Source organism: Amblyomma mixtum, chromosome 5 (assembly GCF_055824585.1).
Source record: "Amblyomma mixtum isolate Tamu chromosome 5, ASM5582458v1, whole genome shotgun sequence".
Taxonomy (NCBI): domain Eukaryota; kingdom Metazoa; phylum Arthropoda; class Arachnida; order Ixodida; family Ixodidae; genus Amblyomma; species Amblyomma mixtum.
Window position 1 is genome coordinate 172736762 of NC_143016.1, and position 14688 is coordinate 172751449.

At 48.1% G+C, this 14688-nt stretch overlaps 1 protein-coding gene across 1 annotated transcript; it reads right to left on the reverse strand.

The window, feature by feature from the left end:
• Positions 1-6294: 6294 nt before the first annotated feature.
• On the reverse strand, positions 6295-7694 carry LOC149344704 (uncharacterized). Its single transcript, XM_089547287.1, has one exon. The coding sequence runs from the start codon at positions 7552-7554 to the stop codon at positions 6295-6297; it is 1260 nt and encodes a 419-aa protein (XP_089403413.1). The 5' UTR covers positions 7555-7694.
• Between the last annotated feature and the right edge of the window lie 6994 nt (positions 7695-14688).

Consider the following 14688-nt stretch of genomic DNA (forward strand, 5'->3'; position numbering starts at 1 on the left):
AGGTGGTCGAAATTTCCGGAGCCCTTCACTACGGCGTCTCTCATAGCCTTAGTCGCTTTGGGACGTTAAACCCCATAAACCAAACCAACCAATATATTATAGTGCGAGGAATGAATGATTTCGCGTAGAGCAATGAACGGCATGTGATGCGTTTTATTTTGTTATCGTGGTCGCGGCGAGGAAAGACTGCAGGGTGTGGCAAAAAGAAGTCGTCGTGGAGGGTGGGATGGTGATGCAGTTTGTGAAGTAAGGTTAGGCGAGCGAAATGGCGTCGACATGACAACGGTTCCAACTCGGCACGTTGTTTTAATGCTGTGACACTGGTGAAGCGTGAATAATCTGAAAAGACGAAGCAAACAGCACGGTTTTGCAGGGATTCAAGGTTGTTTATGATGTAAGCTTGTTGGGGGTCCCATATGGCAGAAGGATACTCAACTTTCGGGCAGATTAGCGTGATGTAAGCAAGTTTTTTTTAACTGTAAAGGCGCGTGTTTGAGATTACGCCTAAAAAGGTCGAGTGCGCGATTTGCTGATGCTAAGATTGTGTTAATATGGTAATGCTAGGTTAGGTCAGACTTAAAGTGAACACCTAGGTACTTTTAAGTTGTTGTAAGTTCAACTCTATCGTTATTGAGGAAGTAGGCTGTAGCAATTCGAGTGGAACGGCTAGTAAACGACATTAACATTGTTTTAGATGCATTTAGAGACATTAGCCAGGAAGAACACCAAGCCGTTACAGCGTCAATATCAGTTTGAAGTGAGTGGCGGTCGGTTTCATTAGTAATATTACGATATATTACACAATTATCCGCGAATAACCTAATTTGAGACGATACACACTTGGGTAGATCATTAATAAAAATTTAAAAAAGCAGAGGGCCAAGTACACTTCCCTGGGAGACTCCAGATGTTACGGGGACAGAAGACGAGTTAAAGCCGTTGACAGAGGTGAATGGTTTTCTGTTATCGAGGAATTGTTTTGTCCATGAAATAACGTTGGGATGGAGATTTAAGTTTGTCAATTTGGTTAGGAGCCTGTGATGGGGAACGCGATCAAAAGCTTTAGAATAGTCTAAAAATACTGCGTCAACCTGTAAGCCAGCGTCTACTGCGGAAAATATGTCGTTAGTAAATCCAGCCAGTTGTGTGTCGCATGAATAACCCCTGCGAAAACCGTGCTGGTATTTATTTATTTATTTATTTATTTATTTACAAAATACTGCAGCCCGAGGGCCAAGCAGAGTGGGCAATATAACAACAGCCAAAGATCACACCAAACTTCAAAAAAAGGAAAGAAAACAGACAAACACTACAAAACACCTGTATGATCAACAAAAAAGCAGTCAGAAGTAAAAGGTTGCTGTATGAACAACATTTTCAAAAAGCAAAAAAAAACAGGAAGAAATATTATAAAACACCAGACGTAGGATTCCAAACAGAACTCAGATGAGAGGGGACAAGCGTTCTTCAAAATCATGAACATTACGCGCGGAAAAGACGAGAGCTGGCAAGCTGTTCCACTGAGCGATAGTGCGAACAAAAAAAGAGTTTTTAAAGAGGTTTGTACGGGCAAAGAACGGCGTAAGGCTGTGGTCATGAACGTTCCTACTATACCGGGTTAAGCGTGGGCGCAGGTAGTCCTTGGAAGAGAAATTAAACTGTTGGTGATAAAGTGAAAAAAGAAATTTTAACCTAGCGAGTGCTCTTCTTTTTTCCAAGGATGGAATATTATTTACAGACATGATGGCGGACGGTGAAGCAATCCTATGATAACTGTTGAAAATTGACCGGATTGCTTTTCTTTGTATCATCTCTAGTGAATGTATATCTTTTTTGAGAAATGGATCCCATGACACACTAGCATATTCAAGTTTAGGTCGAATGTACCGTCTTTGTCAAAAGTAACCAGGCTGCATGGTTCGCTTCTAGCTTGTATAACGGAGCCCTTGTGATTTTCCTAAAGATCAAAACGTGTTGGAAAACAAGAAGACTCCCAGTCCTTACCTTTAACGACCATTTCATCTTCAGGGAAGCTGTAAGGGCTCCACTGTACGAGCTAGAAGCAAACCATGCAGCCTGGTTACTTTTGACAAAGACTGTACGTGTTGTATGCTAATAGCTTCACGGACTGTGGGGAAGACTTTAATTTGTGGCGGAGAAAGCCAAGTTTCCTTGCAGCAGCAGCGCAAATTTTGTCGACGTGACTAGTCCAACTAAGGTGCTTATTCAATATTACGCCGAGGTACTTGTAGTTGTCAACTTGCAGTAGGTTTTCGTGGTTCAGTGTGTATGTAAACTGGAAGGGATTATTCTTTTTCGTGACCCGTAGGAGAACAGTTTTATCAGTATTTACTTCCATTAACCATTCCGCGCACCAATCTGCAACTGCATTAAGGTTTATCTGTAAGCGTGCTTGATCCTGGTTACTATTAATAGATTTAAAGAGAATGCAGTCATCTGCGAATAACCTAGTACTTATAGCTGCAGTGTCAATGGCCGAAACGATGTCATTGATGTAGATGAGAAAGAGAACCGGACAAGGACGCTACCCTGGGGCACTCCAGAGGACACCGGTAGAATGTGAGAGGAGCAGCCCTTTACCTGAACAAACTGCTGTCGGTTGGAAAGATAAGAACGAATCCAATTAACAAGGTTATCGGGAAGGCCAATGTTTCGAAGCTTAAATATCAGTTAACTATGACAAACGCGGTCGAACGCTTTACTAAAATCCATGAAAACTGCGTCAATCTGTTTGCCCTTATCTAGTGATGAAGCAAATTCGTGAAGAGTGGTCACGAGCTGCGTGGTAGTTGACAAGCCTCTTCTGAAACCGTGTTGAAAGGGTGAATTAATTTTAAGGCGGAAGCCTTTAATGCCTCATCGTTGTAAGCAGGAGTTCTCGACAAGAAATGTCACGCTTTTCTGTTGGTCGAAACGGTCGTAACGTCACAGTGCGCGAATTTCAAACGGGGCCAATTGTACTTTGGCTACTAACCATGCAACCAATTAAAGGGATCGTTTAGTGATGCTCCAAGTAAGTCTGAGTTTAGTTAATTGCTTACTTAACCAATTAGTCCAATTAACCTTTCTAGTCAGACCAGATAAATAAAGAAAACCGAGTAAGAAATTGGCCGAGCTGGGGAATCGAACCCCGGTCTCCGGAGTGCGAGTCGAGCACGCTACCACTCCGCTATGCCAGCTCGATGGTTTGGAATGAACAAAGTTGCGTCTAGTGAATGCGGTGCCTTCGTTCACTCCCATCTTCCTCCCTTCCCGTTACGGCGAGGTTCAGGTGTGCACCGAGATATGCGAGACAGATACATTTCCTTTCCTCAAAAACCAATTTACTGAGGAGCAAGGAGTATTTGTCCGCTTTTCAGATTGGTCCAAATTGTCGTGATGTCACCACGCGCGAATTTTGAAGGGTGTCCACCGAAATATGTGAGACAGTTACTGCGCAACTTTCTTTCGTCAAATACAATTTTCAACTAGTGCTACTGAGATATGCGAGACAGTTAATGCGTAATTTCCTTTCCTCAAATACAATTTTCATTTTCTTCATTACGGCCCCTCTGTCTTCTTTCACTGCACTTCCTCCCTTCCTGTACAGTGCGGCTCAGGTGTCCACCGAGACGACAGAGAATTACTGCGCCATTTACTTTCCTTAAAAAGCGTTGCGTTCTAAGGGCAAGGCATCGCGCCGAACGGGTGGTGGCGTTCAATGGACTCCGTGGCAGCGCTACAACACGCTGTCGCGTTCCACTCCTAAAGCCGAAGTTTAAGAGTCATTAATTGGCAGTTAATTAATGCACCAACAAAATGGGAAGTGAACAATCGCGTAGCAGAATGCAGAACTCAGGCTTTCGCCTTTCAGCACTTTAGCCGCTAAAGTTCCTCGTAATTTTTGTTTTCCTCAAGGTACGAGACTACGTACTTTTATATGATATGTTCAATAAGTTTACATGTACTGGAAGTAAGTGATATAGGTCTGTAGTTACCAATATTTAAACGGTCACCTTTTTTAAAGACCGGAACCACTCGAGCCACACGCCAGCCATTTGGAAGAATGCCTTCGGTGAATGACAAACGGAAAAGGTGGGTTAAAATGTGAGCGAGTGGTTCAGCGTAGCGGTGCAAGAAGACATTAGGTATGTTGTCCGGGCCGACTGAGGATTTAGTTTTGAGTTTGAGTATCATGTTGAGTACACCTTCATAAGTTATGAAATTGGCTTCAATGTCAGAGCACGAGTTTACATGCATTATATCAGCAACCGGGAGAGAGAAGACAGATTGAAAGTAACGGTTGAAGTGCTCGGCCACGTCAGATACGTCGTCTACAACGGACCCGTTTACTGATATTTTATCTACCTCATCACTTGAGTCACTAAGGTGGCGCCAAAATTTATTAGGGTTACTTTTTAGGAACTGTGGAAGGGAATAACTAAAATACCTTGCTTTAGCTTCAGACAATTTCCAGAGCGCAACGCAGCTTTCGTCTTGCGTTAGCGAAGACAGGTCACTCACGCAAGAGATGATATTGGTTGTCGTTGTGTGGGGGAACGGAATGGAGCACATATGTAAGTTCACGTCGAATGTAGACGACGACTTAGCTGGTTCTGTTGCGCTTGGGAGAAGTAAATGCTTCATAGCCGATAATCGTCAAATGTTGGACAGATTCAGTTGACAGATAACCAGAATGGGGAAACGGTTGTGATAAACATAGTGTCTAATATCTGAAATCCGGGACTGGAGCCCGCAGGCATTCCAATGAAAAATAAAAGCTTGCTTGACTTTCTTCGGAAAAGATAGTTGCGGGGGAGCCATGGTGTCTTCTAATGTACGAGGTCTGTTAGAAAAGTATCCGACCATATTTTTTTTTGCGAACACCTGATGGATATGAAACAAGCGCGCTTGCACCAGCAAACCTTGAACCATCGTGCGCATGCACGAATTTTTTCCCGCCTGCCGATAGCGTCAGTCGCTGGGAGGCAGCGTTTGAGTGAGGTAATGCGCAGTGCTCTCGTCGGTTTTTTAGTGCAAGCAAAATGGCGGTGCGACAGGAGCAGCGCTAATGCATCAAATTTTGCCAGAAACGGGGTGACAGCCAAGTGGAAACCATTCAGAATATTCAGACCGTTTTCGGTGATGATGCTTAGAGCAGCACACAAATTAAGCAATAGTACAACTGGTTTAAAGATGCCGCACATCGGTGGAGAGCGAGCCACGCTCCAGTCGGCCATCAACATACCGAAATGGCCAGGTCATTGCCGAAGTGAACGCTCTGGTGATGCGGGACCGTCGTGTGACTATCCGAGAAATTGCGGAAGAGGTGAACATCAGTAGTTTTTCTGCACATTCCATTATCACCGAAGATTTGGCCATGAAGAGAGTTGCGGCGAAATTTGCGCCGAAGCTGCTCAGGGTGGAGTAAAAGCAGCTTCGTGTTGAAGTCTCACAGGACACGCTGGATTCCACAAACAGTGACCCCGACTTCATCAACACCATAATCACTGGTGACGAGTCTTGGGTGTACGGGTACGACCCGGAAACCAAATCCCAGTCGTCACAGTAGAAGCATTCCACGTCCCCAAGACCAAAGAAGGTCTGCCAAATGCTCAGCAACGTCAAAGTGATGCTGACTGCTTTCTTGGACTCTCGCTGTGTGGCACACCACGAGTATGCACGCCCCAGGGTCAAACAATGACCAAAGAGTACTACAGGGGTGTCCTCCGTCGCCTACGCGATGCTGTGCGGCGCAAGAGTCCGGAGTTGAGGTCAACAGAAAATTGGCGCATCCATCATGACAATGCTCCTGCACATTCCTCGCATTTGATTCAGATTTTTTGGCGAAAAACCAGACTCCTGTAGTTCGGCAGACTCCTTACTCTCTTGATATGGCCCCCTGCGACTTCTGGTTGTTTCCGAAAATCAAGAGGCCGTTGAAAGGAGCGCGATTTCAGACAAGAGAGGACATTATGGCTGCAACGACAGCTGAGCAAAACTCCATTCCGAAAAGGCCTTTTCGGAATATTTCCAACAGTGGCAGCACATCTGGGAGAAGTGTGTGGAGTCCCAAGGAGACTACTTTGAAGCTAATTAGGTTTCCAACGCTCCAGTTATGCCATATGTTTTTCTTCGGCCAAAGGTCGGATACTTTTCTAACAGACCTTGTATAGCTGCAAGAACTGGCTGTAGCGCGTCCAGTACTTGCAATGCGTTCTGTGCTACTGGCGTGCGCAAGCTGGACAGCAGAGTACGCATGACATTCATCAGTGACGTGAGCATTGCAATCATTTACATATCTTGGCCATGGTCGGAATCGAGCCTTTTGCCCGGATCAGACGTAGGTGTTGCAGACATGGGGTGCGGCAACGTACCGGGCGAAGTGTGTGCTGTAGGCTTTGGTAGTGGTGGCCACGTTGTGTCAGAGGCAGCAGGGCGTGTTTCACGAGTCGCCAGGCTTTCCTGATTTGTTGTCGGTAGAGGCGGACAAGCTGCACTGCTGCTTGGGGTCTTCTCTTCGAAGGTATTTGTTGCCTTGAACGACCTTCGGCGGCGGCGCGAACGACGTCGTCGCACCTTTGCAGCGGCTTCTCTGTGGGTGGAATGGTCACGCACCATTTGCTTCAGTACCGCCCTCTCAGTCTTTAGGCGAGGGCAGTCCTTCGAGGAAGAGTCGTGAGGGCCACGACAGTTGGCGCACTTCAAGGCAGTCGCGCGGCAACTGTCGCCGCTGTGTGGCTCAGAGCATCTTGGGCACACGATGGAGTTGTGACAGACGCCGCTCACGTGACCAATCCTCATACATTTCCTGCACTGTAGCGGCTTTGGTACGAATGGAGGAACTGGGTGACGAAAGTGCCCTACCTTCACGTATGATGGAATGCAGTCACCCTTGAACGTCAGCTTGATGCATGTGGACCTTCCAAGGCGCTTAACTTGCATTATGGAAATGCTGTTGGTTGCCGGCTTGATTAAGATGGGCAAGTCGGCGTCAGGGATGGCGATGTCGACGTTGTAAATTACGCCAGCCGTGGTTCCGCTGTCTTGTAGAGTAAGTGGGTGTACACTGATATTTCCCAGTTTGGTGATGGCGGCCAAACTGTCTAGCTGGCTTCGCTTCATGACATCAATGGCAATGATGTTCTTGTGGGGGTTTATTCTAACGTCTTTAATCCCTACTGGTACGAGGCTTTCAAGAAACACAGAAATGGCTTGCCTGTTTAGGAGATTCAAGTTGTCCGTTGACTCCAATGGTACGAACAAGGCTGTATGTGCCTCGCCACTTCGAGCCCTGATGATCGTATCCATACTTGAAGACGTCGTTGACGTCGACTCAGTTTGTTTGCGCAGTCTGCGCTTGGCCTTCTTACTAACGACGGGTACGAACCCATCGTCGGTCGAGGAGTCATCACTTCGAGGAGATGAGTAGCCATCACCGTACACAACGGTGCCCTGGCTGCTTGCGTCACCTGGGGCGTACAGGCGCTTCCTCTGGGCGGCCGTTGCCGACCCACCGGGATCCACAGAAGGCACAGCGGCCTCCACTTCCATCGCCGTGACACAAAGGGAGCGGCGCCTCCCTACTTATGACACAGAATGTCAAAAAACTGCAGAGACATGAAGCCGCCGTTCTGACACCGAACAACTTCCGTAATGACTGTTATGTGTGGATTATAGGCTAAGACCAGGTATTCCAGTTTATCGGTTTTATTTACAAGGCTCTGAGCGTTCACGTTCAGCAGTCTAAGCTCTTTTGGTGCGGTACGCGACTGAACAGAATGTCAAAAAGCACGCGCGGTCCTGGAAGGAAGTGCTACTCGTTCATTCTTTGCGTCATCCCATATAAATAATGTATCGTTAACCTTTAGCTTGTCATGGATTAAAGACACACGTTTCCTGTTATTCCTACCGGCCCTCGCACTTTCCCAGAGCAACTTTCGCTTGCGTAACGTGGGTTGGCTGTAATCGTTTTGAACAAAAAAGTTAGTATCCTTCAATTTTCCAGAGTTCATAGAGACAGCCTGTTTTTCGTTGTAGTCCTGGAAGTAAGCAATGCAAGGCCGGCGGCTTCCCTGGCGGCCAAGGCGGTGAATACGTGCAATGGACTTGAAAATGATATTGTGCTCCTCTAGATAATTAATTACTTGAATATGAATTATGTGTTCCAGGAGTTTACAGATGTTGCTGGTTAACGAGACAGGGCGATAGTTAAGTGGAATGGTGCGGTCTCCGGATTTGAAAATGGGTATTACTTTCGCTGTACGCCAGTCGTCAGGAATTGTACCAGATGATAATGATTGTGAAAAAAGTGATGTCAATACTTGATAGAGGTTTAGAGAGGCATTCTTTAGTATTTTGTAATTAAATCCAAGGTGATCAGAGCTAGTAGTAACTTTGAGGTTATTCAAAAGCGCAAGAATGCCTGATTCACTAATGATAATTTCTGGCATGGAAGTAACGGAAGATGGCTGTAACATGGGCGAGGAAGTGGTGTCTTCATGGGTGAACACTGAGACGAATGCGTCGTTAAGAAGCTGTGCACACTCAGTTTCAGTTACTGGATCACCGTGAGGATTAGTTAGTACGATTTCGGGGTGGGAACTCGGACTGATGACGCGCCAGAATCTATGAGAGTTATTGGTTAACATGGTGGACAGGTCGTGACTGAAGAAATGACGACGAGTTGTTTTAAGCAGTGACTGATATTCGTGATCGCAATGCCTGTACTTTGTCCATGATGATGGAAGACCTGTTTTGACTGCTTGGCGGTACAAGCGTTTTTTCTTCTTATTAAGACGACGAAGGCGATTTGTGAACCATGGCGCATTTTTATGATATCTGATGGTGATGACTGGCACAAACTTGTCAACATGATTAGTCAATGTGTCTTTAAGTGATTATCAATTTGTTTCGACTGAGCGAGATGAAGAGTGAGCTAGGAAGTCCACCGAAAATGATTGCAGTGCAATGTTAATCCCATCGAAATTAGCGTGGTTGTAGCAATGAATTCGCTTAGGGGATGTTTTCTTTTATAGCGCCCGGCGACGCTATAAAGCGCCGGCGCTGAGATCGGCGTTACAGCGCGCGCTAGAAAAAAAATAAAGATGGACAGCGCGTGCTCGGGGCTCACACCCGGCACGGGCAGTTCGGAACTAGAAGCCTGCCACGCTGGTCGTCTCTCTCTGGTGCCCCGCTGCGACCCCGCAAATCCTCAACAGTGGTGACCTGGCGAACCGTGCCTTCTATCTCAGCGGCGTTCCAGCATGGCGTACTGGCAGCACCCAAGTTTCGACCCGCCGCTCCCGGCGTTCCGGCCTGCAGGCGTCGGCGGGTGGTTCGCCCAACTGGAGGCTGCGATGTACCTGAACGGCATCACCATCCAGCCGTTCAAACACGCAGTCCTTTGCGACATCCTCCCGCCCGACCTCCTGCTTCGGCTCACCTACTCTGCTTTAGGCGGCCGGCCATACGATGAGCTGCGTGCGGCCGTCTTGGCTGACTTCGGCGCCTGCTACGTTCCGCCGCCGCTCTACGACGCAGCGGACCCGTTTTCGCCGCCGCCAGCCTCTAGCCCTGCACCGGCCTCGCTGGCGCCCACGCAGCCTTCATCAGAACTCGGCCCGCCTCAGCAGCCCCTCGCCGCATCGCCGCCACTCCCGTCCAGCGTCTCCGGCCCGGCTTCTTTAGCACCGACCGCACCAGACGCTACCGCATCGCTTCCGGCAGCACATCCTGCTACCCCGGTTTCGCTAGCAGCACTGTGTGACGACTCCACGGCCCCAAGTCCGCAGTCCTTCCCTCAGCAGCTCGGTGAGGTGCCTGGCCCACCGCGGTTTGCCACGTCAGCGAACTCAGCTACAGATGCGCCTCGCGCCACCCTGTTCAGCGCCTGCGGCCATACCGCCTCCAATAAGGACGATATAGCGTCTTCGGCACAGCCCGGTGAGCAACTTCTCTCATCTGCAATAGTGCCGCCGTCAGTCGAGCTCTTCCTCGAAGAGAGCCCCATTACGCCAACTTCTGCAACCTACTGCGTAGCATCGCTGCCAGCCGAAAGCTCACCTGCCGCCTCATCGCTCATTCTGCCAAAGCCGTCAGTCACTGACCTGAGCGATCGTGCTAAAGGCGAAGTGTAATCGCCGCCACCGCAGCATATGCCGCATACCAGCCCCACTACCCCGGCGGCCACACCGCCTGCCCAAGAGGCCCCACCCCAAGCCCTCCGTACTGTCAACCGCTTCTCGGAGTCTGACCCTGGCAGCTCGACACTGTCGCAGCAAGCGTCTGCTTTGGTGCCTGCCTTGAGCCACCTTCAGCAACGAATGGTAGAGCTACCCACACCGAGTAGTGCGGCAGTTCTCCATCCACCAGCTGTGTGTATTGCTGTCAGCCAGTCGTCTTATGTAGGAGTCTCAGCTCCGCGGCCTGTCACTGCCACAACCTTCTTGCAGCCACCCACAGCCGACCAAGCCCACACGCGCATCAGCACTGGCCAATCGCTCCGGACTGCAACTCCCGCTTTATCCAAGCACCTGACATTGAGCCCAGCAACTTCTTCCGGCATTGTCACAGCTGTCTCCGTTATGTCGACGGTCCCACCACAGCTGCTGTCAGTCAATGGAGCCGTTTCGGCCGCTCCTGTGCTTGTGACCGCGTACACGGCGCTTCAGATCCCCATCGGCATCAGCTGCAATGTTCCAACACCGACGACACTTGTGTCCGCGGGCAGCACTACAGTCGGTGACGGCCCGACCATGGCCTCCCCTGCCCCCATGTCCTTTGTCAACTCGGCACCCAGCATCATTCGCCCGTTGCGAAGCAGCCAGGCTCGTCCACCTGAGCCCGCGCACTCCACCCGACGGCTCTTCCCGGCACCTGACATGAACTTACCGGACTCTCTATCTCTGGCTACTCCATCTTTGCCCCGCCGGCGCGCAAATTTCGCCGTTCCGTCTAGGCGGGGGGCCCTATAGCGCCCGGCGACGCTATAAAGCGCCGGCGCTGAGATCGGCGTTACAGCGCGCGCTAGAAAAAAATAAAGATGGACAGCGCGTGCTCGGGGCGCACACCCGGCACGGGCAGTTCGGAACTAGAAGCCTGCCACGCTGGTCGTCTCTCTGTGGTGCCCCGCTGCGACCCCGCAAATCCTCAACACTTTCTACCGAATGGACGAGTGATGTACCCGGTGATGATGTCATGATCGGATAGGCCTTGTAAATGCAGGATATCGGAACAAACCTCAGAGTTGTTTGTTAGGATGAGGTCAAGAATATTTGCCGTTGTGGCGGAGCGGCGGGTAGGATCAGTGATAAGTTGAACAAGCGAAAAATCTAAGCAGGTATGAAGGAACATGTGGGCTTCCTGGTCACTGGGGTTAACCGTAAGATTAGGCCAATCAATGTTTGGGAAGTTAAAATCACCAAATACAAGGAAAATGGAGTCAGGAAAACGCACGTTTAAGTCACTCAACAATCTATGAAATTCACCTGAAAATGTGGCAGTCATATCTGGCGGTCGGTAGAAGGCAGCAACAACAACATCAGCAATACCGATTTTGCACCGTATCCAAACACATTCAAGAAAAGTAGTGACAGTGATCGGGACAGCAGATATTTGTTTCTTTGTAGCAATAAGAACGCCGCCCCCTTTTCTATTTTTCCTATCAAAACGAAAAAAGCAAAATTCGGGTTCACTAAGAAGAATGTTAGAAGAAAGGCAGGAACTACACTGACAATTGGCTCCTGTTGTGTTTGCTTCTTCATATTCTTACACCGTGCAGATACAGGTTCCTCAGAGAGAGTGATGTGCTTCCTCTCCCATCCGTCATAACCAATCGAAGATACATATCTTCGGTTGGCATGAACTGCGGTTTCGACACGAAGTTTTTTGCACGCTTTTTCCAAGCATGGAATACTGTTGCTCGGCGAAATGCAAATCCGGCAGTGCAAGCGCCCGAACTCCCAGACATTAAGCTATGACGGTTTAGTTAATGACGGAACTCACAAGAAACTCAGTTATGATATGGCTGGTCACGCACTGGTCTTCATTGTTTGCCCTTTCATGGAGAACTATGCGCAGTCTGTCGCGGTTTTCCTTCCAAGAACTCCACTCGAGGCCCAGTTTTATGTCAACTACTCTAGCAGGCTACTGTGCTCATCGAGGACGCAGGAGCTATTGTCGACGGCGTAGAGTGTGATGAAGCCAGCACGAATCGCACCATGTAGAGCCTGCTAGGCGTTAGTGGTGACATGAAGAACTGCAGGAACTTCTCTGAACACCCAAATGACGCGGAGAGGAAGGTGTACATGTTTTCAGATGTGCGCCATGTGTTTAAATGCACCAGAAACCGGCTACTCAATCAGAAATGTCTAAACGTAAACGGAAAGGAGGTTAAGTTTCGTCTAAGCTTTTTTCTTCTAAGGTTTCGTCTAAGGTTAAGTTTCGTCTAAGGTTTAAGCTTCGTCTACGTTCTGTGTGTTCCTTTCTGTGTCCGCGTTTTGTTATTTCGGCTGTTCCCACCAAGAGGTTAAGTGGGCAGACTATATTTCATTGCTCAAAGAAGATCAGTTAAATTCAGGACAACTTAAAGCCTGCCCCGGGATGACCCTCCACCATTTACACCCATCCAACATGCACAAGATGCGGGTGAAGTTTGCTACGCAAATGTTGAGTGTTTCTACGGCAGCTGGGCTGAAGTACTACAAGGAGCGAGGTGCTCAAAGCGTACACAACTGTGAAGGCACCATCGAGTTCACAACAAGACTTAACGACCTGTTTGATGCCCTAAATCACCGGCACCCAGCAGGAGCAGTGAAAAAGGGTAGCGGAGATATTAAGATACTGCAGGAAGGCTTGAAATAGTTGTACGAATGGGAGCAATAGCTTGCGGACCGCCTTATAACGGCCGACATGTTTCTAACACGGCAGACGGCTGAAGGGCTTAGAGTTACACTGTTGTCTGCTCTCTATCGTTGTTACTGCATGCCAATGCAACTTCCCATACGTTCTAACCGCGAAATTTAATCAAGATCTATGAGGAATGTTTTTCGTCAAAATGCGGCTGGCGGGGCGGAAGAATGATCATCCGGATATTCCCACGTTCCTACAACGCTACAGAACGTTAAGCATCTACGCGCTCCTGAAGCCTCCAAAGTATGGCCACTGCGAGGCAAAAGAAGTCCCAGTCCTGGATTTTGGTTCTTTCAAGAATATTTTTAGCCAGCAGAAGGATGCTTCCCAGAAACAACTTGAAGCCATTCGTGCAAAACTGGACGGGCTGATCGATAGAGATGCGTGGGAATGCGGGGATGTGCTCACCGCTGAAAGTGCGACATCAGAAGCAGCGGACTGTGTGCTATACTACGTGTAGGGTTTCCTTAGTCGCCGGGTGCAATGTTCTCGTGCCCTGTATACAGAGGCTGTCTAGCGGTGCCAACAAGCGTTACGCCAGATGCAACCTTCACAAATTTCAAGTCAAGAGGAGGGTTGGTCTACCTAAATTATAAATTGTTCAGCCTCCTGAAAGCAGCAGAGGATTACTTCTCTAGGAACGCTGCTGACCCAGACGTCTTCTGGAAGACAGTTGATCACGTCGTTGGCCAAAAAATCCAATTTTCGTGCGACGAACACAAACATGACGCTGTAGCAAGAATTCTCCTTTACAACATAATGATGCAAATGCGTCAGTACTCACAAAAGAAATCAAGAAAGGTTGTGAAAGGCAGCAGCAAGAAAAAGGAGTCAAGGCTTTGTAACCGCTAGGAGGTCTCACAGCTTCGTGTACGCCATGCACTGCTATCAAATATTGAATGTGTTTCTCCTGTCAATTCCGGCGGAAAAACATTCTACATCCTCTCATTGCTAACCTAGAAGGTGTAGGAGAGTGAAAAAATAAAGCATCTTTCAGTGCAATCGTGGTGTTTTATTTTCACTGTTTTGCTTAACCGCACTGAAACCGCTACCTACCGAGCGACAATGAGCAAACGTTTTGGTAAACTGTACAACGTAACTATTCTGATCACATAAATTGTTAGCAATAGCTCCTGGTTACGAAACAAAGTTTTTCTGGGTTGCCGTTGCCAAGTATAGGACAGTAAGATGTGAGAGATTTTATTGCCTTTGTAAGAATAACAAAAACTACTTAAATGCAGTGCGACGTGTTAGTGGCATGGGTAAGAAAGGCAAGACCAGCAACATTCAGTAACGAAAAAGTGACGCGAAATAAAGTGTGGTACGAATGAAATCTGCAGCAAAAAGTAAATAAAAATCACTACATTCATCTCGTTTCAGTGCAAACTGTGGCACAGTCAAAGTTTGAGAGCACCCTTGCATCAGTGGCAGAAGCGAAGACCAGAATAATTTTTGGCTATTGGCGTGTTAATACTGTTAAGGTTAATCATTCCTTGCGACTTACAGCGCAGCGAGAAGTTTAATGTTGCGTTTGAGGTTGCAATGTGGTGGAGTGAGGAGCATATCACCCGACAAATGAGTCATGGTTATTTTACAGTAGGCGCTCTGGAAATACAGTGGTTGCAATTTTAGTTAGCGTACATTAGAGCAAAACGACTGCTAAAAACATACCGCAAAACATGTGCGTGCTTGAGCGCCATATCAGGAGAAAGTCGAAGTGAACACGCGGACAAATGAAGAGCAAGCAAACGACTGAGTAAACAAACGGTATAATAA

What these genes read in the sequence shown, in the direction of transcription:
- LOC149344704 (XM_089547287.1), bottom strand. Translation starts at nt 7,554, where the DNA reads ATGGAAGTGGAGGCCGCTGTGCCTTCTGTGGATCCCGGTGGGTCGGCA.